The sequence below is a fragment of the Larimichthys crocea genome, chromosome III, assembly GCF_000972845.2.
Source record: "Larimichthys crocea isolate SSNF chromosome III, L_crocea_2.0, whole genome shotgun sequence".
NCBI lineage: Eukaryota > Metazoa > Chordata > Actinopteri > Sciaenidae > Larimichthys > Larimichthys crocea.
Genome location: NC_040013.1, coordinates 35,328,634 through 35,355,001, shown reverse-complemented (window position 1 = coordinate 35,355,001; position 26,368 = coordinate 35,328,634). Strand labels below are relative to the sequence as shown.

The window sequence follows — 26,368 nt, the reverse complement described above, 5'->3', positions numbered from 1 at the left end:
GTTACTTAACGAGCAGATTTATTTATTTATTTTTACCCTTGGACAAGTCAGGCTGTAGCTTCATATTTACCAGTCGGACATGAGAGTTGTATCAATCCTCAAAACTTTAATCTTCTGCTGGTAAGCACATAATCATATTTCCAACAATATGGAACTATTATTTTAACTGCAGCATGTATCGATTTCTTTCCTATCTACTGTATGTGTTCATGAAATATTTGTATTTATTTTCTAGCTAGTAAGTCTGAGTGAGGTGGGACCTTAGTCTGTGTGCGTGTGTGTGTGTGTGTGTGTGTGTGTGTGTGTGTGTGTGTGTTTTGACCAGGTTGGCATTGAACAAACTATCAAGATTGCCCTCAGTGCCCTCACTACTGTTTGACCTTTGCACTTGGTTCTGCCCCCTCAGTTCAGACTCCTCTGGATGCTCATTGGATTCTGTCTGACAGATTACAGTAAAAAATGTTTGATTGGTGTTTTGGAGGTCAACCAGCCCACCATTTTCTGCCTGAATCCTTTTCTTTGGACCGCTGGACACTTCTCTGAACAACAAGTGATTAGCGATATGCTCGTGATTTCTCTTGGATTTACTTTGTTGGCTTGTAGAAATAACACAGTGCCTTTATGCTGCTACGCTTCTGACTCCATTTTGTCCTGCTGAGTGTTCAACTACATGGAGATGAAACATGATGGACTCTGTTGTAGTGGTTTTTAAAAGTTACTGTTTTTGAGTGTACATCTTTCAACATTTAAGGATGGATTTTAGTAAAATGATCAGCAAAGTATCACAAATGGTAACCAAGATTATCCAGTCAGCTTTGTATCAGTTGTCTGTTGTCCACTTTGAAGTAATCAGGACCAAACTTTATTTCTCCTGCTTTGCTGAACACATGCACGTGAAATACACTATTCATGGCTGCTGCTGATTCAGTTTGATTGTTCGAAGCATGGTGCCATTAACCAAATGTTTTTAAAGCTTCTTCACTGTTCTTTCCTTTCTGCTTTCAAGCTTTCTTCTTGTTGCTATTGCATTTTTGCTACATTGCTACAATGCCCTATGCCCAAATGACACTCATTTACAGGAAGACATATAGAGTACATCCAAAACACAGCACAGTAGTTCTTGGTGGAGATGCAAGTCCCTGCTAGATTCAACAACAGCAACCTTAACCCTAATTTCCCCTAATAAACAACCGATTTAAACTGTATAACTAACTCATCATTTTGCATCACAGAGATCAGCTGACTGATTTTAAAATGTACAAATAGGACTTTAAACAAAGACTGGTGTAAAATGTTTTGCTATTTTAATCCCAGAAGTTTGAGTGCAAAAAGACAAAAAACAAAGCAACAGAACAGAAAGATTATTTCCTGCTTTTATTTATTTATTTCTTTATTTATTTTAATGTTTATGGGATTAAAATAATAAGATGGCTCATCTAATATATGTTATGGTCATGTTATCATTGATGTGATGTAGCCTAAAAACCAATTTCCCTTGGGGTAATGACTGCCTTACCAAATATCATCACAAATATCCTTATTCTGTGCTTTTTTTTTTTCTAAATCGGAAACTTTTCTGTGTTTGCTGCAGTCAGCTACGCTTTCAAATGAAAGCGACGATTTATTCACCTTGCTGTCATCGACTGCCCAGCCACATTTTCTGCTCTTCAGTTAGTCATAAGATCTGTACCTTCTGTACCAAATAGCTACTGTGCAACTCCTCCATTAATAGAAAAATATAAAATACACTTTGGTTATACTTGGCTTATGTCAAAAGTCAAACTTCAGTGTTACTCGTCTCATCTGATTGCTACAAGTTAGCTGGCTAACGACCTGATACAGAAATGATGTTACCTACAATAATGATGTGTAGAGCATTTAGCTTGACTGAACTCATGAAGGTATAAATTATAAATTTACTGTAAACATGTAATAATTCAAGCTTACAGTTGAAAGAAACTTCCTGTTGCTAGTTGAGATTGTTTCCCTCTTCAATACAAAATGCCTTTGCTCTTTTTTCTAGTCTGTGGTTGATTTTATTAAATTATTGTGTGAGAGTATTTTGTCTGAGACTCATTCACTCTTCCATCTGATAACCTTTTAGGCTTTGCTGATGTTATTCACAAAAATGCAACAGTCCATTGAAAATACTCACATACACAATGCAAACTAGCTTAGAAGGTGACATTTCTTACGGATTCATCGCTGCATGTTGCAAAAACAAGTTCTGCAACAATGATTCTTTGTCCAGATGCTAAAGAGACACATCTCTTCCTTACTGAGAGACAAGCAGCTTGTGCCTCTTGAACTGAAAAACATTCTATTCAAAAGTATCCTTTGACTCCTCTGTACTTGCCCAGCTGAAAAAAATGACCTTGTTCTTCCTCCGTGGTGTTACGGTGTGCCTCAAGTATCCATGACATTTCATCATACTATATAACAGAAATGAAAAATGGAGTGTGGGTGTGAAAGACTTGTGACACAGGTTAACCTTTACAGTCGGTGACAGCACATTTCTTCCCTCCTGCAAAAAGAAAGTAAACGTTCAGGTCAGAACAAATGATTTGTTCACATGTCGCATTCCTCAGTTCACATATTTATGTATGGAAACCTGTTCATTATTCATTATCAACCTGCCTTTTTTTCTATGAATGCCCAAGTTTATTAATATTCTAATGGTATATTGAATGCGCTGGGTACAACCTGCTGTTAGCTACAGCAGACATTCATTTTGCCTTAAAGGTTATTCCATTGAGCTCTGGCTCTCTGCCCTTGAAAGAAACTTGCAGTACTGGCTTGAGGCAAAACACGCCGAACAACAGCTTCTAGTTTGTCCTTTGATTTGTTTAGTTTTCAGCTCTGGACTTACCACTAAATCTACTGAAACACGCCGCTCTATGGCCTAACATACTTTTGAACTTCTAAGCCTGTCTCTGAATCCACTGTCTGCCAGAGCCTAAAACAGATATGGTGCTGAATAAAAACTGACCACATTAAATATGCACATTGTATCTGCTATTGGGTTAATTCCTGATGACTTGACTGACAGTATTAAACCACTTTTTAATCACTACATGCACAACACTGGGATGCACCCAAACCTCTAAATCAGTAGTGGATGACATGGACAATAATAATATCACAGTAATTATCTTCTCTTCTTTGAAGTATGATAAACTTTTTGGCCAAAAAAAACCTTTAGATTTGGACTCTTTGGTGTGTGGCAGGCATAGTCCAGCATCCATATTAAGCTCTCTGGAAAACAAGGGTGTTTTAATGTGGCATTTTAGTACAAGCTGACAGGTCAACATTATAGTCTCTGTCTAACCTCCCATTGTGAACGTGCTGTGTTCATGCAGAGCACAGCGCTGGACCGTTGAAGTGGATTAAGTGATCTAAGTGAGGGCTGTGGAGGAGGATGCTCCACCATTACAGTGAATGATACTCCTGTTACAGCTCTCCAACCAGCACTTCAAACAGCCAAAAGTGGGAAAGAAGGAGGAAAGGTGGGGATGCAATGTGGGAATGAGCCACCCTACTTCAACATTTTATATTAAGAGCACTTGCAGCTTGCAAATTGCCCACTTTCCTGACAGACATAGAAGTTGGATTAAACAAACAGGCCACACAATAGCAAAATGGCTTTGGCTTGCATGTGCTGCATTATTGTGTCGGTAGATTTGTCTCATAAAGCTGCAAAGATTAGCTTTAATTTACTTCCTAATAAGAACGTACACACATGTTAAAAGTATGTACACTCATGACCACCACTGTCACATTTATTGTCCCTTCAAAAACCTTCATGACAACACTGGTGACCTAACAGTCTGCTGGTTTAATGCTTGCAAAGTGCCACTTTACGCAGCCATTACAATACTGTGCTAACTTCAGAGCACTGTCAGAATCGCTCTTAATTAATTCACTTTTTTGAGCACCGACATTACACTTTGGAGTCCCCTGAAGAGGGCTATTGATGCAACAGAGTGAATATTTACTACAAAAAGCACTGATCAAGCCATGTTGGCAGCATGTTCAGTGATGCGGATGTTTACCAGATTTACTATCTTAGAATGTATGTGTTAGCATGCTAACATTTGAGAATTTAAACTAAACACAAAGTCCCACTGAGAGAGATGTCAACCTCATTTTTTTTTTTTTTTTTTTTTTTTTGTCATAAACTGAAGTAAAATATAACCTGATCATGGTGCAAAATGAAAAATGAAAGGATCACCAAAGTTCATGGAAATCCACCCAGTAGATGTTGAAACACTTTCATTTCATTCAAAACCACAAAAATCAGCCACATTTATAAGAATCCTGAATATCAAAGCCACAAAAATCAGCCTCATTTATGAGAATCCTGAATATCTGTGCAAACTTTCAAGGACCCAATGCAGGACCTAAAACTTTTGCAACTCAGTGGTTTACTTGCAAAAGTGAACGTACAAAAGCTCATGGATAGTCAGACAGACTCACTTTCAAACTGGGTAAGGCAGTCCAAATAAATCTGTAAAGGAGCAGGATAAATCCAATTGGCATGCAGAGTTCAAAAAACTGAAATGGCAATCCAAACAACACAAAAATACAAGAAATGTCTGGAACACTCGAACATAGAACAAAGATAAACACACCCTGAGACCAAGGGTGAGTTCTGCAGGTGGCTTGTTTGAGCACACAGGTGTTATTCAGCTCGACAATCCACATCTTTGCCGATTTTTAAGTTAGCCCGAGGCGGAAGAGGCAGAGCTACAAGATGGCAGAGGCACCACATTTTGGGCTTCACATATGGCTCTTGGAGTGAATGTCACAGATACGACGTCCATATGAGTGAAGTAAAGTTACAGACGTGAGGAGAGGGAGGAATTACAAAAAAAAACAAGAAAGAAACCTAAAACCATGACACTTGCAATCCATCAGTTGAAGCAAAGTGGTGAACTGACCAACTGCAAGATAGCCACTGACAGCCCTAGAGCCAGCTAGCAAAATACAAATTACAAATCTTCCGAAACACCACAAAATAATGTCAAAGAGTACATCTAATACAATACCAGCTGACTTTAATGAGATATGTGAACATTTCATCCCAAGCAGAGCTTTATTTGACCATACACACACACACACACACACAAACACACACACACACACACACACACACACACACACACACACAGAACTCTATAAAAGTGTTCTTTCTTCTGGCAGTAGTTGTTGTTGTTGCTAGGAGAAGGATTTTTTTTTGTTAACAAAACCTCACCTGATAACAGGAATGGGGTGGTTGGTGAACAACATCATTCCTTTCCAGTGGCTGCTGTGCTTTGATCATGAAGCCTCAGCTGAACTTAAAATCACTGGTCATTCTTTTGATGGGCTACACAAAAACCCAGTAGATATGCTGTGGTGTATCTTTAGTCTTTTATTCCTTTGAAAGATACATTCTGCACAAAGGGGCAATTACCTCTGAAAGTGCCAGGACTTTTTTTTCCCCCACTTAAATAATGAACATAGATGAACTGCTATAACACCTGACCATCAATAATAGGTGGCTTTCATAGCACTTTTCATAAATGTTAGCTGTGAACAAGCAGACACTTCAAAGAAGTTAATAACTCCTGCCAAGTACAAGACATTACCTTATAACCCAGGATCAGATAAACTCTGCTCTAATAAAGTCATAGAGACCTGAGGCTAATATGCATGAGCAGGATTTTTCCACATAGAGGTACAGCAAACAAACAAACAACTAACGAGCAAGACAATAATTCAGTGTGGCATTTTATAGCATGGCATTAGAAAAGGAAGTTTTGTCTTTGCACCTATTCACATCATTTTGAGAGTACATCTGTGTCCCTGCCCCCACCTAAAATCTAAAAGAATTCAAAATGATTGCTATAGAAATGTGTCTTGTTATGGGAACAGAGATTTATTCCTTTGGTCTCTGGAGAGACAGGTTATGCTATGTATTCAGGATGTACTTTAGTGTGTATTTAATGGGATTATATCACAGCTACTGTATAAGGCTCATGGTGTTCTCTACGGCCTTGTATTGCATTTGAACTCACACAAATCTGTCCTTGTTATATCTGATTTATTATTTTCTAACCATTTTTCACCTTGCCAGTGCTATCACATCTGTGAAAGGGATCAGATGAGGGTACACGAGGGAGCACGTCTATCAGCTTATCTGGTAGAGTAAATTTGATGAGATGAAAGATTTGTAAGGAGCTTTATACTTTTGAGTGATTCAAAGGGACATTTCACACAACAACTGATGCTGCTAACAATTTCTTGGCCTATTACAGGGTGGACTGATGATTAATTCATGTCTCCGCCATCTTAACGAGGTTGTGCCCGTTAGTGGGCAGGAGGGAGAGAGGGAGGGGGCCGCTTTGATATCCTACATTCAAGGCTGTGTCACACATTAATGACTTCTTTGAGCTGAGAAACGAGCATCATTATCTCTTTTCAAAAAGGGAAGGATGAGAGATTTCAGCTCAGCTTGTCCAAAGACAGGGGAGGAATCAGTTACTCTGTGTGTGTGTGTGTGTGTGTGTGTGTGTGTGTGTGTGTGTGTGTGTGTGTTTTCTATGTACAGTTTAGCACAAACAGCAATTAATTGCGTTAAAAGAGGTTTCACTAAGTAAAGTTAAATAGATACCTTCAGTAGGTGTACTCTCATACAGTTGGGGGACTTGAGCAAAAGACAACTAAATAATTAAATTTTCTGACTTTAAGACTGTAGTTTGGATCAAGCTCAGATGAAAGCATGATCCTACATTTCCCATAATGCAAGTTAAGTCAGATAACTCATGACTGGAATGTTTTATTGCGGCAGCAGAATACAGTTAAAGTTTGGCGTCTAGGCTCTGACCTCATCACTCACCGCAGATAAGTATACATAGAGATGTAGACAGATAGAGATTAGCAATTATGTTAAACCCCATGGAGCCTGCAGGTGGGTGCTGGGGCTGAAGAGCAGGCATTGGCAGAGCAGAGGGAGACATGGAAAATGTTTGCGACTTAAACAGACCGCTGAATTGGGATGGTGTGTTTGGATTGGATGATTGAGTATGAGGCATGTCACGTGAATATGCAGTGCAGTTTGAGTTGTCTACCTGCACTCGCTCGCTCCATTTGGTGGCATCTTTCATTAGACATTTCCTCCCTGGTACTTATGTATTTAAAACTACACACCACCAGTTTTAGCAGGGTTTTTTTAAACATCACGAGTGCCAATGTGCCAATCAGAGCCACACAAGACAATATATAGCTCCTCATGATGAGTAAAATTGGTGGAGTGCTCCTTATATTATTATATTGTATTATATATGCCCCTATAGTTTACTTTTTTGCAAATCAGTGCCAATATAATACCCTAGTTTTGGTATTTATACTTTATTAATACTGTAATTGATTTAATTTAACAAATATCCAGTACAGTACAACACACTTCAAGAACCATGGCTAAATAATAATAAAAAAAAAAATCAGTAATGATCTGATTAAAAAAACAAGTAAACAAGATTATAAATGTGACCAAACATTCAATGCTATCTTTCACTCGATAACCTGTGCAGTTGAATATGCATGCAATCAAGGAAGCTTTGAGATTTATGTATGCAAAATGCAACCACGTGGCCAAATACAACTGTGTCAAGCTATATGTTAAACTCTTGAACATACTATAATAAAAACAGAAAAATCATGTGATCATCACCTTGTAAAATGGCTCCCTGATACTCTTCGATGTTCCAAGAGACTTTACTGGATTCACTGCCTAAATTTTATCACAATCCCCTGTTTATTATTTCTTTTTCACCCAAACCTGGTGTGGTTTCAACCACTTTCCTGCACTCTACCCTCTGCCATGAAAATATTTTATTTATTTATTTATGTTACTTTTAAGAGGCTTTTCATACCTCTACATCTATTCTGTCACTTCAGTGCTGCAGCAGTGAGAAGGGTTCAAGGGACACGGCAAAGTAGAGAGAGCTAGATGAGTGAGAGGGGTTTGAGTTCACGCAGAGAGTGGAGGATTGTATATTTCCTAAGAAAACAGGAGCAGCCATTTGAGTGGAGGTCATGGGCATTTCTATGCACACTGCTAGGTGGAATAGGTGGAAGCGTTGGAGGAGAAAGGCCTCTTAAAACTAAATGAACTAAAAGCTCTTGGTTTGAATGCTCTTCATCCTATACTCTGCCAAATGTACTCTAGCTCGAATAAAGCACTCAGGTCAGAAGGGATTTTTTTGAAGCTTTTAGGCTAACTCTGATTCTCACTTAAAACCAACTTTAGTTCCCATTTCTAAACGAAACAAGGTGTTTCCTCTTCATCTGTTTCAGTGTTACTGTAGCATGTTAGAATGTCTATGAATGTAAGATCAGTCTCTCTGCCTTGGAATAGAGATACATAATATGTAGTCAAATGCATTTTGATGCAGTTTTTTTCCCCCTAAATTGATATAATATAAATGAGTTAATATAAGTGTAAGATAATATAAATAATTCCTTACACACTCACACACATTATGTACAGATCTCAGGGGTGTAACACCTTTAAAATCCACACGATGGCACCATGGATCTGAATAATGATCTTGCATAAAATGAATCACAAACAAAATATCATGTTTTATTTGATAAATTAAAGTAAGTTAAAGTAAATTAAGTTATAACACTTTTGTTATGTGAAAAAACATATTTTGGCATTCATGCTGTGGATGAATATTGATTTATTTATTGATTTTTGTAGAGGACAAGGTGTTTATATTTTCTGTGCAGATCATGAAAGATGTATTTAGGCACAAGGGTTTTTGAAACTTTAAACCATCAGTCTTAATTCATGGGGTGCAGTTTGAAGCTTGAGTAAATGCTTGTAAATTTTTATTATATTGATATAACATTTACACACATACATTTTTTGTAAATGCAGTCATTTTTGAGTAGCTTAGTCCATAGGGACTTGACTTGGCTGGTCAAGTCTTGCGAACACGGATCACAGTTTGAAGCATGGTAGCTGGAGAGATGCCAGCTCTGCTGAGCTGCCCTTGAGCAAGGCACCAAAACCCCTGACTGCTCCTGGGGGGATGATACATGGCTGCCCAAGAACACCATCTTCTCTTCACATTTGGATGTTTATGAGCCTTTTATGTGTGAAACTGTGAAAAAAACAAAACAAAATAAAAAAGAGAGAAGAGAAAATCAATAAAGAACAATGAAATCTATTCATTGTTTATTTGTTTACCGTCTCTATTTATTTGAACTCATTTCCGTCCCTGAACTGCAGGTGGCGACATGGCTCCACGCCTACTAACATTAACCACAGAAGAAGACCTATGCTAGGCTAGGCTAGCTAGCAGGAGAGCTGTCAAGTTGCACCGCACGCACAGACGTGAGCATCAAAATGCTTCTCCGGACGGCCAGACCATGGTTGGTCCACTGCAGGAGTCTGCCTCTGGCTTGCACAAGGTCATACTACGCCGATAAAGTAGCTCGCCTCGGCTCTCAGCCGGACAAGCAGTCCTCTGAATACCAGGTATGTTAGCCTCCTGCTAACCTCGCTGCTAATGTCAACATTAATTGTTAAACTAGGTGACGCAGCTCTCACGACACGCCGGTATAAAGTCACGTTCAGGTCGTATCAGGTTGACAATGCGTTGAAAGTGTAGTTTGTTTGGTTTCTAAAGCTCTAAAGCTGATGCTGAGCAGATCACTGCGCACAAGAGGTCAAAACCTTGAGCTGAGGTGTCAGCATCATCACAGCAGCCTGACTAAAATATTTCTGATTCATCTTTCAGCAGACAGACGCACGGTTTGTTCCCCGTAACAACCCAAGTTTTTGACTGAAACTGTACTTTTTCTTGTGTTTTCTTTGTGCCCCTCAAATAATCATCATGTTTACAGGTAGAACATTTCATAGCTGGTACAGTTTATATCTCAGGTGTGGGTAAAAACTGCAAAAGCAGAGCTGTAGTGCACAGAGAGTTAAAACAACAACAACAACAGCAGCTTGTGCAGCTGTAACCTCTGAAAATGAACAGCTAGTATCAGCATGACTTAAACTTCAGGAGTCAAGGTCATGCAAAATGCAAACAATGTGTTCAAAGTTTAAAATGCTTAAACGTGTTGAGTTTAAAGTTATAGTTGACCTGTTTTTGAATCATGAGGTGCAGCAGTGTAACTATTGGTACATAATGTCCGTACAGAAGTCATCCTCACTGATGCAACACCAAAAGAAATCCACTTGATGGCACCCCAGGCACATTTTGTCATTGACATTTCCTCCTCGGAGAAACAAACACATCAACGTGACTATTAAGTGATCATGTTAAATCAGTGTGACTGACCTTTTTGATTTCCTCTTGATAAACGCTGAGTGATAAAGGGTGAGCCAGTGTTTGTCCAGGCCAACAGAGACTTTCAGTTACTGTGGTTAGTCAGTAGTTGCTTGCCTTACTTTGTAAGTGTGAACTGGCTGTGTGGCAGGTTAGAGCAATATTTAAAAATTTAATAAATAAAATCAGTATGTGTTTCTGCAATTACCAGTTAATGTTTAATACATGAATACACGAGTGTTTGGGAAATGTCACTCTATTATACATGATACACTCTTCACTCTGTTGTTGACCAAAGCTTTCAAGGCTTTGTTGTTTTATATATGACTTTGACATTTTCCTACCAGCTTGTTTTAGTTTCAGTCACAGCAGCCAGCAGTCTTATTTTGTCATCAGCCGAAATCAACATATATAAACAAATGTTTTGTTGTTTTTCTTGTCTTTAAGGAAAATCATGAGCGAATGCAAGTTCTCGTTGATGAACTGAAGAACCGGGCAGACAAGATTAAATTAGGTATGCATGATGACACGCTGCAGTAGTTATATTCATCACTTTGTGTTTTAATTCCAACATTGCAGTTACAACATTAGTGTGCAAGTTTAGGCAGTCTGGGAGTGTTGACACTTTTTTACTTTCTCCTATCTGTCTGTCTGTAGATATTCAGGTTTTAAGGATTTACTTTTACATCAACTGAAAGTAATACTTGATTAATAAAGGGTACTCCACACACCGTCTACATGACGCATTTAAAAATCAGCTGTGGACCATGCAAAGTGTTGCCAAATTGTTTGTTAACATGCTATTTATTTGATCAATCCAGGTGGGGGAGAAAAAGCCAGAAGACTTCATACTTCTCGTGGGAAGCTCCTGCCAAGAGAGCGTATAGACAGATTGCTGGATCCAGGGTAAAATCTGCGACTTCCATCTTTTGACTTTTTTGTGAATTTGTGGCTGACTCATACCCAGCAGAGCAGATGCATAAGATTTGTAGTGTTCTGGTTTGACGTCATTACACAAAGCATGTCTGGCGCAGGTAGCTCAATTGTGTGACACTGTCCACATTCCTCGCTGAGAACATGGAAAAGGAGGATACTGTGATTCACAGTAACTGTCATCTTACTGTGAATCGTAGACTGCTAAAATATTTATCAGGACAGGCGTCACGCTTTCATACTCAAAACTGAACATCTTCTGTAAAAGTGTAAAAACTGAATTCCAGGACATTTCTCCTTCACATTTTAAAATTGACTCTGTAGCATGTTTTTTTTTTTTTGTGTTTGCTTCTCTTCCAGGACCCCTTTCTTGGAGTTCTCTCAGTTTGCGGCATATGAGTTGTATGGAAAAGAGGAAGTCCCAGCAGGCGGTATACTTACAGGGATTGGGCGGGTTTCAGGGTAAGCACAAGGGATCTTAGATTCCTGAGATCATATACTTTTATTAGAGCGGATATTTCTCCTGCAAAATTAAATTACATGGGGTATTAACTTCATCTTTGTGACTTGTAATTAGCTTTTTGGTTAATGAGATTTCACTTTGTACTCCAGGTTCATCTGACAAATGTCTGTTTTTTTTTTATTTTTTATTTCTATTCCTCATAGGGTGGAATGTGTTATTGTTGCAAATGATGCTACTGTCAAAGGGGGAACATACTATCCAGTCACAGTGAAGAAACACCTGCGTGCACAAGAAATAGCCCAGCAGAACCATTTGCCATGCATTTACTTGGGTGAGTTTTCTTACCCACTAGAGGCTGTATCTTCACCGTGATTTATTAATGTCAGTTACTTGGTCAGCCAGATCTCCTCGCCTTTTTTTGTCAGTGTGGACTTGAGACATCCTGCTCGAAGCTTTCAGTTAATGAGTTAATCATGAAAGCAGAGGCTGGATGTCTTTAATACAGCCAGAGGCTAGATGTAAATATTAATCACTGAGTTCTTAACTATTCTGATGTTCTTGACTCCTTTAGTGGATTCAGGAGGGGCCAATCTACCCAGACAGGCCGATGTCTTCCCAGACAGAGATCACTTTGGACGCATTTTCTACAACCAGGCCAGGTTGTCTTCAGAGGGGATTGCACAGGTGATGCTCATGCTCATTTGTATTTCACATGTTGAACACACTTTTCCACAGCCTATTGTTGTACTCTTTATTTGTTGTATTTGAAAGAGCATTTCCTTGATTCAGGACTCAATTTTTAGAAGCAGAAAGGGATGTCTGGGAAATTATACCAGAGAGAGCAGAGATAGTAATTTTAAATGAACCGCACTGCTGTAGGTTATTCATCTTTTCATTGTCTCCCGGCAACTAAAATCCATCCTGCAATTGACTATTGAAGAAGAGACATCCTTGTGTTTAGCAGCAAAACAAAAACAAGACAGTTTGTGTGAGAGCTGATAAATGCGAAGGGTGTTGTAGAGAAGTCAGGTCTCGCACTCTTATCTCTGCACCCAGAGGTGATACACAGTTGAGTATATTCATAAACCTTCACCAAACTGATTGCCCATTAACTCATGCTAATATTGTCTCTTCTCATGATTAAAATGATAAATTATTCAAGACTTTTCCTTCTGTGGCATCTGTTCTTTTTTGTTAAGGATTTTTCTGCTGTCCATATTTAGTTTTACCTGCACATTTACAATTGGATTGCCACATTACGAATTAACAAGTTTAGTTTCCAGTGCCCATTACACTGTTATTAATATTGTTGACAATTTAATCTTCATTGAAATTGGCTTCTAAGAACAGGAATCTGTGTGTTTTTTCTTTTTTAAAAAGGAAATGGGTTTCATAATTTATTTTGTGCTGGCATTAGAAACTTCTTGACTCTTTCAGGTTGCTGTTGTGATGGGCTCCTGCACCGCTGGGGGAGCGTATGTACCTGCCATGGCAGATGAGAGCATCATTGTGCGGAAACAAGGAACCATCTTCCTGGGAGGACCTCCGTTGGTTGGTCAAATCTTTGCTGTTAAACTGTATAAGAATTGTGTGAAATTTGGTTCATAATGCTGTTAGTGGATTGGTTGTTCGTACACTATGCTAACATCATAAATTAATCACAAGAAATAATGATAGCATGTACTTTTTGTTGCCTCTGTGTGTTTACAGGTCAAAGCTGCCACTGGGGAAGAAGTTTCTGCAGAGGACCTCGGTGGTGCTGATCTCCACTGCAAGTACGGAAGAACAGTATTTGTCATTTACGTTGCATTTATGAGTTTTTGAAGAGCTAAAACATCATTTTCCAGTGGTGGTGTTGTTTACAAACTGGATTTACACAGAGAGTAGATCGTTTTACTGTCGCAATTGTGTAACGTCATTGAAAGTACTATAATTTGTTTTTCACTTTAAAAGGGAAAGTAATTATATTCACTTCACATGTTGATGCAAGGCCACTAGAAATCACAGATGGAAAAAGAGTAATGAAGAGTATGAAGACCCAACTGCAAAGGAAACATTGTTTATTTAAATATACACATGTTTTGAAGTCATTACTCACTTTACATAGATCTCTGTGTTGTTATAACACGACAAAACAGACTGAAATCGTCCACATTTACACGTTTGGATAGTAAAATCGGCATTCGTGATCATAAATATCATAAATATCATATTTGATTTAATTTACATTGATGAAACACATGCTCCTATCAGTGTTGTTATTATTTTAAAGTAATGATTTGTGTGTTGCAATAATTTCACAGTGATTTGTTTCTTATCTTACAGAAAATCTGGCGTGACAGACCACTATGCATTAGACGATAACCATGCGCTCCATTTAGCAAGAAAGGTGGTGAGAAGCCTCAACTACAGGAAAAATATCGAGGTCAGTCCAATGATAGGGAATCATTAACACTCACCTTTTATTGTCTGCCAAGTTATGGTATTGTTGCTGTCTGACATGGAGTCTGTTACACTTCTCAGGTCACCACAGAACCTACTGAAGCTCCTCTCTTCCCTGCAGATGAACTCTACGGCATAGTTGGAGATAACTTGAAACGCAACTTTGATGTCAGAGAGGTATTTGTCAGGGTTCCTGTATTTCAAGAAGAAATGTCTTTCAGATTTGCTCAAGTTACTAGAACATAGCACCATATCTAGGTCTTTTGAACTAAATAATGTGGAGGGTCATTAAATAGGTAGTTTGTTTTTTTTCCTCTTTGTTCTCAGTGAGTCGTGATATTAAAAAACACTTAAGCTACTATGTGGGGTCACATAATAGTCAATTTAGAATCACACCTCTGCTTCACTCATACGTCTATTTAGAAAGAACTGGCAATTAAAGTGTGTGTGCACAGAGCATGGTCATTAATTAGATTGATTTGTTGCAGTATTACCACCAGAAAACAAGATTTATAGACGTACACACTCTGCACTTCTGTTTTATATCTTAAGATTTATGAATCAAACAAACAGACCTGGCTTTCACAGGTTCAGAATGCACTGTGAACAACTGTGAGGTCTCTCCATCAAGAGCTCAGTCAATAATTGACAACCAGCATCAATCAGGTTGTTTTTGCTCTCTCTGGCAGTGCTTGCCAGATGTTCTCATTTGGTTTAAAGCCTGTGCCTTTGATTCTTGATGTACACCCAGGAGCAAGAATTACTGCTAAGTCAAGAGATGTCAAACTGTTTGTTGTGTTGAACAGTATTGGCAGTCCATTTAGGATGCATGATCAACTTTGTGCTCCCACTTTACAGGAGCTTTTAAACTATAATGGGTGTTTTAACACAGGGCACCCTTCAATCATTTAAGTAAAACGTGTTTGAAGTGTCAGTCCTGTGGAAAATTCAATTAACAAGTCTTTGTGTAGCCAAATCCTGATACGTTGCGTACCTTCTTCCTCTGTGCCACAGAGCATCAGTGTTGTCCAAACACTATTATAAACACATCAGTGAGCCTCACTATTGCACTGGCTGATGTGTTCCTTTATCACCATGAACACGGGCAGTTTGGGTAGTTTGTTTTGAGCTATATGGGGCCTTCGGTATTTTTCATGACCACCTTAGTTTCTCCTTCGTGCTTGGTTGAATCAAGGGGATTCACTTGTGTAGTCTCACTGCTAGATGCCACTAAATCCCACACAATCAACAAACACAAAACACTGTTAATATATTTTGCAATCCTCACCATTTCCCACATTATGGCTTTTACAGTGTTCTATTTATTTGATTGTAGGTCATCGCCAGAATCGTAGATGGTAGTAAATTTGATGAGTTCAAGGCTTTCTATGGAGACACACTTGTTACAGGTATGTGAATGTTTTTCTACAACCCAGATAATAGTTATTTAGTTTTTTTTCTCATGGAATTCACCAGCCTTACTGTTTTGACTTTCAGGATTTGCAAGAATATTTGGTTACCCTGTGGGAATCATCGGCAACAACGGAGTCTTGTTTTCAGAGTCTGCAAAAAAGGTAAATATGATTTGTATTCGAAGGTGACTGAAATGATGAAGTGAGAATAAAAGCCTGTTCACAATACCTCCACATGGTTAATAGAAAACCTAGAGTTTGTCCCTAGCTTCACAAAACATTAAGATCAGAAGCTTTTCAAAGGAGTAAGCGTGGCACCGGCAGCATATCTCTCAAGTCTCTCAAATGTCAAGGACTTTAATGCAGCAGTAAAACATAGTGTTCTCTCCGGAGATCTGCTGCTTACAACACTGACTAGCAATATTTCTCTCTGGAGGGAGCTTTAGTTTTTCGTAGATGGTTTGCACTGACCTTTCACAGTCAAGATGCCGAGTTTCTCTCATACAATAAGCTCTCAAATTGCACTTGTCTGGGCCATCTCATGAGTGCTCTGATGAATGGCATTGTAATAACATAGCATTTAGAAACCATGGACATGAGACAATCAGAATTTTCACTGAATATAATTCACTTAATTTGCAAGCCAATCTGCCGTGAACAGAGCTGAACTTTACCCAGGCTTAGGAAAGATGAGAAGCTGAATATGTGATTATAGACTAATATGTTTTTCAAACACATTTTGAATTAGATTACAAGCTTGACCTGAGAAAAAAAAAAAAAGGTTTCTTTGATTCATTTTTTTTCCGTGAGGTCTCAATATGACAGTATGAGCTTGGGTTATCTCATCAATGCAATTTTTGTCGCATGGGACTGACAATGCTTCAGACAGACACAGATGTGGAACAGACATGCCCAGAAAGCATATCCAAGAAAAATCAATAAAGCACCTGCATTTAGAGAGAGATTTTTTTGAGACACACTGTCATCACTTAAGACATGCCTGGGCTTTTATTATGCTAACAGTTAAATTGTTAAAAGCTTTTCTCCAGGTGTTTGTGAAAGAGAACAGAAGAAGATTAGATTTCTGTTGTTGAGCGTGCATTCGGGAGCAAACTGACGGATCATTTCCCCCCCAAGTGACAGTTTCTAATAGGCAGCCGTCTTTCACACTGTATCCAACCTGTGTTTACACCTTGGGATGCAAGGCAGGATGCTTCACTGAAAGAAAGCCAGCAGAGGTAACTGCCAAAATAAAGAAAACACCTGAGTAATTCAGAAATACAAAGTATATGGAAATGAAGTGTCTCCATGGCGCGCACAGTCTATTGTGCTTTCCTGTGCACTATCTTGTGGCAGGCTCTGTGTGGTGCGTTTTTCTGGCAAGGCTGAAGGCCGTTCAGCTCCTTCGTATTCAAAGTGAAATCTAACAAACACAAAGCCAATGTGAAGCCTCATGACCTTGTGCAAACTGGAGATGAGATCCAGACTCAGATTCAGCATGCACACTTGTGTGCTTTCATTATATTCCACTGTATATTGCATAGTTATGCAGCTGTTTCTGTTGGTGGTTCATTTGTCGGTTTTATTCCTGTTCATGTCATTTCATTTTATTTAGAGGTTATTGATAGTACATGTCTCCGTAGCAGGGAGAACAGCTTCACTGAGTGTTTGAATTCCTTTTCAGGGGACACATTTCATCGAGTTATGCTGCCAACGAAATATCCCTCTTATTTTTCTCCAAAACATAACAGGTCAGTATTCTGTTGTTGTGTTTTATTTTCTCTTTCTATTACTCCATCACCTCACTTCAGGGTAAATACAGTAATGAATGGTATTTATTATTATCTGAGTACCTGCTAACTGAAAATATCGTGTCAGTGTTGTCACTTTTAATGGGACCTTAGGCACCTAATGCCCTGTATTTAATATAAGCTTGTAATGGCTCCCTGCGACATGATATGCGATAAAAGGATCGCATTGATCAGTTATTTTTTAACGCTCCTACAGTAGACGCTATCCCTTGTGATGACGGCATAAAAAAAGTGCGATCTCTCCTCTACATCTCTATCTTAGGCTTCATGGTGGGTAGAGAGTATGAAGCAGGGGGAATTGCAAAGGATGGAGCCAAGATGGTGACTGCAGTCGCCTGTGCCAATGTACCCAAGATTACTGTTATCATTGGCGGCTCTTATGGTGCAGGGAACTATGGCATGTGCGGCAGAGCCTACAGGTAAGAAGAAGTTACTGAGTGGTCTGTGCTTAACACACACCAGAAGCATCAGAAATATAAGTCTGGTCAAGACTTTTGCATAAATATAGTCATTGACTGTCTGAGTTTGTTAGTGCAAAGTGTACAGAGTGTATACTATGTAGTAATGAATAATATGCATCAGATGCCCCAGGATTTTTACATTTAGGTGGAGTTAACGGCAGAAAAACCTGAAATATTTTTGTTTGCGACCTTTCATGGTAAAATGGTCAAATTTGCATATATTGTGTGAATAGTTCCGAGTTACCAAGTTACTGTCAGATTTAATTAAATGAAACCTTTTTCATCTGTATCTCATTTAGCCATTTCTCCTTTATTGTTTTCCAACAATTTAAATACATTTAGAAAACGAGTGTCTTGCGTTCTCTTATAAAATTTAAATAAGCACACATGATTTAGCATTTCGGAAAATCTATGCTTGTACTCACCTTGGTTGGACTTTCTGAATTATTTAGTGTTACCCAAGTGGTACGTTTCCCAGCTTAAGCTCTCATAAATCATATTTCGCTGTAGTTGTCATGAGATTATTAGACTATTACAGGAGTATTAGATCTCATTTATGCAGGTTTTTTGTTTTGTTTTTCTTTCTTCTTTATTAGTTTTTTGTTTGTCTGTGATTTAGCTGAGTATTCTGGCTCGGCAAGCACAAGCGAATTTACACTCCCTCATTTTCTCCTCTCAGCCCTCGATTCCTGTACATGTGGCCAAATTCCCGGATCTCTGTAATGGGTGGTGAGCAAGCAGCCACTGTCCTGGCCACCATCACCAAGGATCAGAGGGCACGCGAGGGAAAAGAGGTAATGATTCACATTAATCATCCCATCTGCGCTCCACTGGAAAGGCTTAAATTAGCTTTTCGAATTTGCTGCCAAAATCATAAACATTATGAAAGACACTTTTCTTTAGCAGTGGTTTGATATGGCACTTATACAAGGATAAAATTATATCAGTGTTAAGTGTTACAATGATGACTTGTGCTGAATAGTGCAGTTATCAAATGGCTGTAATTAAACTGTGTCAGGTATGCTGTTATGGGTGTATTAAGAGTGCATTAATAGCTTCAGAATGACACCTCACATCAGTGACCAGATGGCAGGCATTTCTATCCGTCTGAAAAGGTAGCAAAAACTAACCATGAGTCATTATTTTTAAATAAACTTCAAAGGTACTTGTTTGTTCTACTTGTATTCACAGTTAAAGTGATAATTTTTGTAGATGTAAGAAGACACAACTGAATAATTGACACAATCACGTTTTAGGTTAAAATGTTCAGTCTTTGAGAGTTTATGATTATTTTGGATTACTTATGATATTTTTGCTATTGTGTCATGATTTATATTGAGAGATGTTTCTAATGTCTGCAGTGGTTTATTTGATGTGGATGGACTAAAAGCATTGAAAGGCTCCGCCACCGACTCAATGTTTTTATTCTTTTCACAAGCGGGGCCTTGTACAATTCAATCCTTTGATACAGATCCTAATTGCTAATACTCTGTTTCAGTACACCTGATGCTACACTTTATCAGTGTTTATTTCCAGCAGTTATCTCTGTTTCCTACAGTGCCAATTATTCAGTTTTAACAATTTATTCACAGTTCACAGCAGAGCAGGAGGCTGCCATGAAGCAACCAATAGTGCGGCGCTTTGAAGAGGAAGGCAGTCCATACTACTCGAGTGCTAGGTGAGGTTTGGTCGTGATGCATCATGCTGCAGAGTGTACGTGTTAAAATGTGCACCAGCTGAGTGTACGACATTCACAACTATTATACTGAAGAAAATGTTCTTTGTGAAATAACAAAGGCAGAGATGGAGTACTAACAGGCCATCAGCCTGTGTCTATTTTTGAAGCATTTCAATAAATCATGTGATGCTGCTTTCCCAATAACTGAGAAACCACAACAAAGACTCTCCATGCATGAGGAGTGATGCTGTGACATGTTTCAAGTATTCTTTTCTCCATTAGATGTCCTGTTGTTTTGTAAATACGAGCTGTCTTTGGTTTTAATTTAGTCCTGTGCTCCATTTTTTTTTTTATGATGTTGATGGAGTTCTTAAAACAAAATATGCATCTTTTGATAGGGAAGTGTGTGTATTGTTGCACTGCTGGGAAACAATTCAAATACTAAAATTGGGCTGATTTATTTAACAAAAGGACCTCACTGAGGCTGAAAATATCCTGGCCAACATAGAAATGTTACAATGAAAACACCTACAAGAGTTCGGGAAAACATAAAGAGAATAATCAGGAAAAAGACAAAAGAATCAAATATACTATGCCTGTCTTGGCCTGATCTTGTCGGTGACTTATCAGTAGAGACTTTTAACACATTTATTGTAGAGATGATCCTAGCAGGAAATGGAGATATGGATGTGTTTGACAAAGAAGAATGATCAGAACTGTTGATGAACAGAGTTTGTCTCTATTGACCACCAGGCAAGATCCAATGTATGAAACCATTTGTATCAAAATGTCCCCCTGGCCACCCATATACTTGGATGGCTAAGGGAACTAGAAAAATATCTAAAAACCAAATCAAAGGATTTGTGATATATTTTTTTTCATCTGAAAAAAAATCTGTGCTGTGATGCGTCATTTCTGAATGTGATGCACTTTCATTTTATGTTTTTCAGATTGTGGGATGACGGCATTATTGATCCTGCTGATACTCGTCTGGTTTTGGGACTGAGCCTCAGCGCAGCGTTGAATGCTCCAACGAAGAAGACGCGTTTTGGAGTATTCAGGATGTAATGCTCATTTAGCTTGTACAGGTGTAGAGATCCGAGACCCACTTGTGTTGGACATGAACTGTACTTAAACTAGTCTCTGTAGATTTTTTTTTGTGTGAGGTGTCACCAGATTAAGAGCAACAGACATGGAAAAAAGAAATCACTAAAGAAAACTCACATCAGATTCATGTGATTGGATGGTGTGGGACATTTCCACTAATAAGTTGTGCCTTAACTGTTACTGCCCCAGTGTAAATGCAAACTGTTTCCTTCCTCTCTTTTCCTTCTTTGATGGATTTTTTTTTTTTTTTTTTTTAGCCAATACTGTAAATGTTGAACTATAAAAATGTGAAAACATACAAGTACTGTCTTTTTATTCAGGATAGTTACCGCTGCTCGGTGATAACACAACCTGCTAGAGGAATATCAGAGCAAAATAAATCTTCATAAGGGGGCGCTGTTTAGCTATAAATGTCTCATTTGCCAAGCTCTAGAGGAATAATGAAAGCACATTCAACATTTTTCAAGCTAAAGACCTTTTTAGATGATACATAATGGTGTTCTTGTACTGACAGAGGAGCTATTGTGAGGAAAATCATGACAGAATAACGTTTTTTGGAAAGTCCAAGCTCAGTGTACGTTGTAATTTAAATGCATATTTGCAGTATAAAGCCAATACTACTGGGTTTATTATGCCTTCTGAGCCAGCCTCTTCTCTGCTTCTCATGTTGTTTATAGTGCAGACATTGTGTTAAAGCAGACAGGACTGGGATGTGGTCTTCTAGATCACATGCTGCAGGCGGACTGTGCTGTGTACTGAAGCTGAGCCACAGAGGAATAGTGCTTAACTTTTCCAGCTGGCCACTCTTTCTTTCTCTCCCTCCCTCTTTTCCATTTTGTCAGTTTATCTCTTTGAGTGAACATGTTGCACACCGTTTGTATGCTCACATATTGGTATAGACCATCTGAGTTCTCTCTGGCAACAAGTTACAGTTATTCCCTCCATAGGATTTCTAGAGGGTAGGGATTAGGTGCAGCAGTGGATTTAAATGTTTCACTGTCCTCCTATGTAGCCAGCTGGTTAAACTGCCTAACTGGAAGCCCCTCATGCTCCTCTGTATGTGTCTGTGGCTGGTACACTGAGGCTGTGGAGAGCCTCACCTTAGGGAGAGCAGAAATAACTCAGACCATGATGTGCATCTGTGTGTGTGTGTGTGTGTGTGCGTGCGTGCGAGTGTGTGTGCCGCCCACACACATCCTCCACCACCTCCTACTACCAATTTTTAAAACTAGTTTGCTGGTCTTCTTCCACCAAGTGTCACCGTGGGAGGCATTACCAAACAGCATGAACTAGTTTTAAAAGTTTGGACTTTACTGAATTACGCAATACTTTCCAGTGATGTTGAGATCTAATGACTCAGAAAAGCTTTGTCCCATTCATGTTTTCAAGAAGAGACAGAGCAGGGAAACGTCAACCAGTAGTATTCATGGCGATTTATGATGTCTCGTTGTTGAACCCCCTTTTTGCTGACCAGGACTGCTCTTAATTGCAGTAATAATCACTCGCTGGGCAGCTTCCAGGTCTTCTTTTGACAGAAGGGCGAGGTTGTCCTATTGTCTGGCTAGAATATCTGGCAAGCTTTCCATCTGATGTTGAGTATTACGCTTTTTGAGGTTGTACAACACTGAACAACCTAGAGGATGACAGCCTTCCCCAGCATACAGTGGATTAAAATGCGATCTAGACAGGTTTTCCAGACACACAGACAGGTGCAGTCATTAACAGCTATGTGCATTCAGTGTGTCCAAACTTGAATGTATTTGGATCATTGGGGGGATGCAGAAGTCACTGGAAGAGGCTCACAAAAGCCCACATACCACATTGAAAATTGTCAAAATGTTCTTGTTAGAAATTCAGTTTTGGGTCCATGTTCTATCGGTGCTGCACTGTGTACACCTTTAAAGTGTCATTACAGGAATAAATTGCGAACACACCAAGTCAATCGGATACAGTGAGGCGAATAAAAAGGTGAGATGATTATCGCAGTACCTAATGGCGAGGTCAGACATAGACAATGAGTTGCTATGTATGGGTGGTGGTATCCAGGGGACCTGACAGTCTTTACAACTTAGAAAACTTTTCTTGCTGCGTCATTCCTTATCAAAATGACAGGAATGTCCACACATTTGTAAGTCAGTATCTTTTCTCATAGAAACCGCCCCATTTTTACTCACTTGGTCACCCAAGTGTACTTTAAGCCATATTTTTTGTTGATTTTTATTAAGACTCTGGTTTTGTGATGAAGGGCTTTTTATTTATTTGTGATAAATGATGTCAACTCTGTACTCTACCAGTGATAAAAATCCCAAAATAAAAACTCTTGGTCTTGAATAGGATTTATTTGATTTTTGAGTTGATATTTTGCTCTGTAAATCACTCTGACCTTCCTGTGGAGGGTAAGCGGAAGGAGATTTTCTTCTTTTTAATCAAAGTATCAGAATATCGATGTCACTCTGAAGTACAAAGGAAACCTTTGTGGCTTTTGTGAGGCTCAACTCATTGAGAGATGATATGAATTCATAAGAAACTATTCTGCTGTGAACTAATTTATTTGTAAAAGTGTGTGTTGGCTTAGTTTAAGGTCACCAGCGAATTTTCACAATATGAAATTCACCCTGCTTATCATTTTTAAACCCCCTAGACATTAGTTCCTCCTTCACTTCAGATTAATAATTCATTTGTGTCAAATAGATTATACCCACTCTGATTCAGGAGCTCATTCACACTCTGACAGATCTGTTTGGACAGCTATGACTCATGTTAAAGTCACCCTGCAGCCTAAAAATAATCACGACTGAGAATTTAGGTCAGTCTTAATGTCCAGTTCTTGGAGGGAAATGTATTATTGACTGATGAGATTGGTGAAAAATACGTTTAATTTTTTTTTGCCCACTGTGTCTGCAATCACCTGCTAAACATGAGAAAGAAAAATAATGTTTCAAAGTAAGTGAGATAACAACTTCTTGTTTTTCAATTTGAATAAAACTGAATAACAACAACACAATCATTTTAATAGCTTGTTATTTTCAGTCGAGTGCAACCATGTTGGTGTCATTATTAATCCATTGAACAGTTAACATTTAGTTTTGTTAACATCGGCTTTGCTTGTTCATTGTTTGAGCTTCCACGAATAATCAACACTGTGCCTGTAAATATTAAATATTAATTATAAGTGCAAAACCATTTTTTTTATTCCCATCTGACCAGTCAGTTAGTCCTCAAATATTATAAAACATTAACAGAAAAACAAATACACATATGTGGGATTTGTGAGTGGTGGTGCTGTGTAAAACGTACACCATACCACTACACCACCACAGATACAAAACATATATAAATCTATTGTATCTCAACATGTTTTACGGCTGGAGTCGCTGAGAAGTAATGTATCCTTTTCTGAACCAGACTTTTTAAACACACCATCAGTCTAGAATGGAAAAGTTTAATAGCAATGGTCATAAAATTAATAAAAGTATCAAGGTGATAAAACACTGTTATATATGTGAGTCTCACTGATTATTGTAGCAAGCTTTACTGCAGTCACTTTCAGATAAATGACACAAACTCCAGGCAGATTGGAGGGACTTAAATGTGAGCTCATTTACTTGTGTGTTGGGTGTTGGGTTAGTTTAAGGCCATCAGCGATATAAAATTCAGCCTGCTTATTACTCTTAACCCTCTAGACAGTTCCTCCTTTTTAGCTGTTAAAAGATGTCAAACATGATGAAAAATACAAATAAATCATTTCAACTTCTTCATTAAATAAAATAAAAAACAGCATGTTTTGTTGCAAATTAAGCACACTGCAATGCAGAACAGGCTGCACATTTAACAGGATTTAACAGTCCTCCTCCTGAGGACACATCAGAGTTCAGAGGGACAGGATCAGGATCAGGATCAGGATCAGGTCAGATGCCCTAACACCCCCCCTCATACCGCCCACCTCTCCCTAACTTTGTGTCCCGGGGTCTTGGGTGAAGCAGCAGAGGCTGCAGCCTCCGGAGGGGTGGAGGGGGTACAGCTGCAGCCTCTGTGCTCGTCGCTCGGCCCCTTGTGTGTGGAGTGTGTTGGTGGTGGTGGTGGTGGCCCGGACGCCGGAGTGACGAGCCTTGTGGTGCAATCTACGTCTGCACCGTCCTTCGGACTGACAGGTCCGGAGGTCCAATGAAAATAAGACGACATATTGAGGTTGTCAAATCAAAGCCAAAGGGGAGGCGCTGTCCCGTCCTCGTCTGCATTACGTCATGCACAAACAGCTGGTCGTTGGCAAAAATCTGAAAAAATGTAGACCAGCACAGCGACTGAGAACTGCACCCGGGCTGTAGCCCTCCACTAAATATTTTGCTTTTAACGATGTGGCAACTGGAGCGTCTGGGCTCAGGATGTAGCCCTCCGAGGCTCCTCTTGCTTGTTTACACATATCTCTGCGCTCTTGGAGGTGAGTGTTTCCGATCACTGTGTTGCTTTGATTCACGGGGAGCTGTTCCTTTTGTCGGGGGTGCTGAAATCCTCCCAGTATAGGAGCAGCAGCAGCAGCAGCGGGAGCAGCAGGAGCATCGGATCCCGGTTTGAATTCAGTCCCATGAACATCCACACACAGCTGCTGCGTTTAGTCTCGGCTCACCGTCAAAAAAAAACAAAAAAAAAAACCCGTTTTCATGAACACAGACTGGCTTCAGTGAGGTGACGCATGGGGACAGGTCGCTGCTAATAATAATGGCACGCAACACATTGACAGATGCTCCTATAGGTTGTACGCTACGATGCTCAAGGGCTGACAAGAAAAACACATCAGGCTGGGCTGCTCTTATCGTTGATGCCTTGTTGCCTCTCTGTGTGTGTTTGTTTGTCGTTGTTTCGCTTTGTTTAAGAAGGCAAAGACAAGTTTGCGTGATGAAAAATAGAAGCAGATTGGTCGGACAATAAGGCAATGTTTGAGTTCAGTCTTGTTATTTCCTGCCTGATTAACAAAGGGCACATTTAATTGGACAATGTGGCAATATTGAAGTTAATAATCTCTTTATTTTCGACTCATTTCTTCATGACCAAAAAGTACAGCATGGCTTCCTTCTTCATATTTAACAAAAGATCCTATGTAGGGAGTTATAAAGAGTGTTTTTTTTCTTCTTCTTGGTTTTAGTGTCCATATACCTCGGCTGTCTTTGCTCCTTCAAGACAGACGCGTGAAACAAAAACCTCAGAGCTCAATTGTTGGACAACAATGAATCCATACTTCCAGCACACGCTGTACTGGCTGGAGTCTTCAAAGGACCTTTAAGGTCTGTCTGAGGATGTTGCAGTCCCCTTATAGACTTGTTGCTGTTTTTGCTGTCAGTTTAGGTAAATCTTTGGACTTGGTTGAAGTCAGATAGATCAATTTCCCTCTCTAGCCTCTTTTTCCTGGCTTTGCTTTGTGTTTATATTCACCACTGCGAGGAGGATCAAAGCAATCTTTCATGACAGGCTCTTATTCAGTGCAGAATGTAATAAAATGTATTTATTCAAATAGCCACCGAAGCCCTCAAAGACACAATGAGACACCATGTTGATGTCTTTGAAGGTGGAAGAAGAAAAGTCCTGTTATTTTTCAAGGCTTTGTGTTTTTTGCTGTTGTTGGATGAGAGCAACATGAAGGTGTAGGAATTCGTGACCAGTTTATGCTGACTTTAAAATCATACAACATCATTGAGGTGTAGTACAGGAAGAATTTTGAAAAGCAGCCTTTACTTG

At 39.1% G+C, this 26,368-nt stretch overlaps 2 protein-coding genes across 2 annotated transcripts in view; both read left to right on the top strand.

The window, feature by feature from the left end:
- The first annotated feature begins 9,272 nt into the window (after nucleotides 1–9,272).
- Nucleotides 9,273–20,934, top strand: mccc2 (methylcrotonyl-CoA carboxylase subunit 2). Its single transcript, XM_027278173.1, has 17 exons — nucleotides 9,273–9,532; nucleotides 10,779–10,845; nucleotides 11,153–11,237; nucleotides 11,625–11,726; nucleotides 11,931–12,058; nucleotides 12,299–12,411; nucleotides 13,165–13,278; nucleotides 13,438–13,502; nucleotides 14,053–14,152; nucleotides 14,251–14,346; nucleotides 15,506–15,578; nucleotides 15,667–15,743; nucleotides 17,266–17,332; nucleotides 17,655–17,811; nucleotides 18,533–18,647; nucleotides 19,446–19,531; nucleotides 20,482–20,934. Exons 1-17 carry the CDS (start codon nucleotides 9,401–9,403, stop codon nucleotides 20,597–20,599), a joined length of 1,695 nt encoding a protein of 564 aa, XP_027133974.1. The 5' UTR covers nucleotides 9,273–9,400; the 3' UTR covers nucleotides 20,600–20,934.
- A 3,762-nt stretch (nucleotides 20,935–24,696) lies between these two features.
- tmem8b (transmembrane protein 8B) overlaps nucleotides 24,697–26,368 on the top strand; it is a 36,128-nt gene continuing 34,456 nt past the window's right edge. Inside the window, exon 1 of the mRNA XM_027278399.1 lies at nucleotides 24,697–25,076. Within this exon, the coding sequence (XP_027134200.1) occupies nucleotides 24,992–25,076 (85 nt within the window). The 5' untranslated portion in view covers nucleotides 24,697–24,991. The remainder of the gene's footprint in view (nucleotides 25,077–26,368) is intronic.

Bases quoted from the DNA above. Each gene is read 5' to 3' on its own strand.
- mccc2 (XM_027278173.1), top strand. From the start codon at position 9,401: ATGCTTCTCCGGACGGCCAGACCATGGTTGGTCCACTGCAGGAGTCTG. The intron at 12,059-12,298 runs GTGAGTTTTCTT...TGACTCCTTTAG, and splicing joins TTTGCCATGCATTTACTTGG to TGGATTCAGGAGGGGCCAAT. The intron at 15,744-17,265 runs GTAAATATGATT...ATTCCTTTTCAG, and splicing joins TTTCAGAGTCTGCAAAAAAG to GGGACACATTTCATCGAGTT.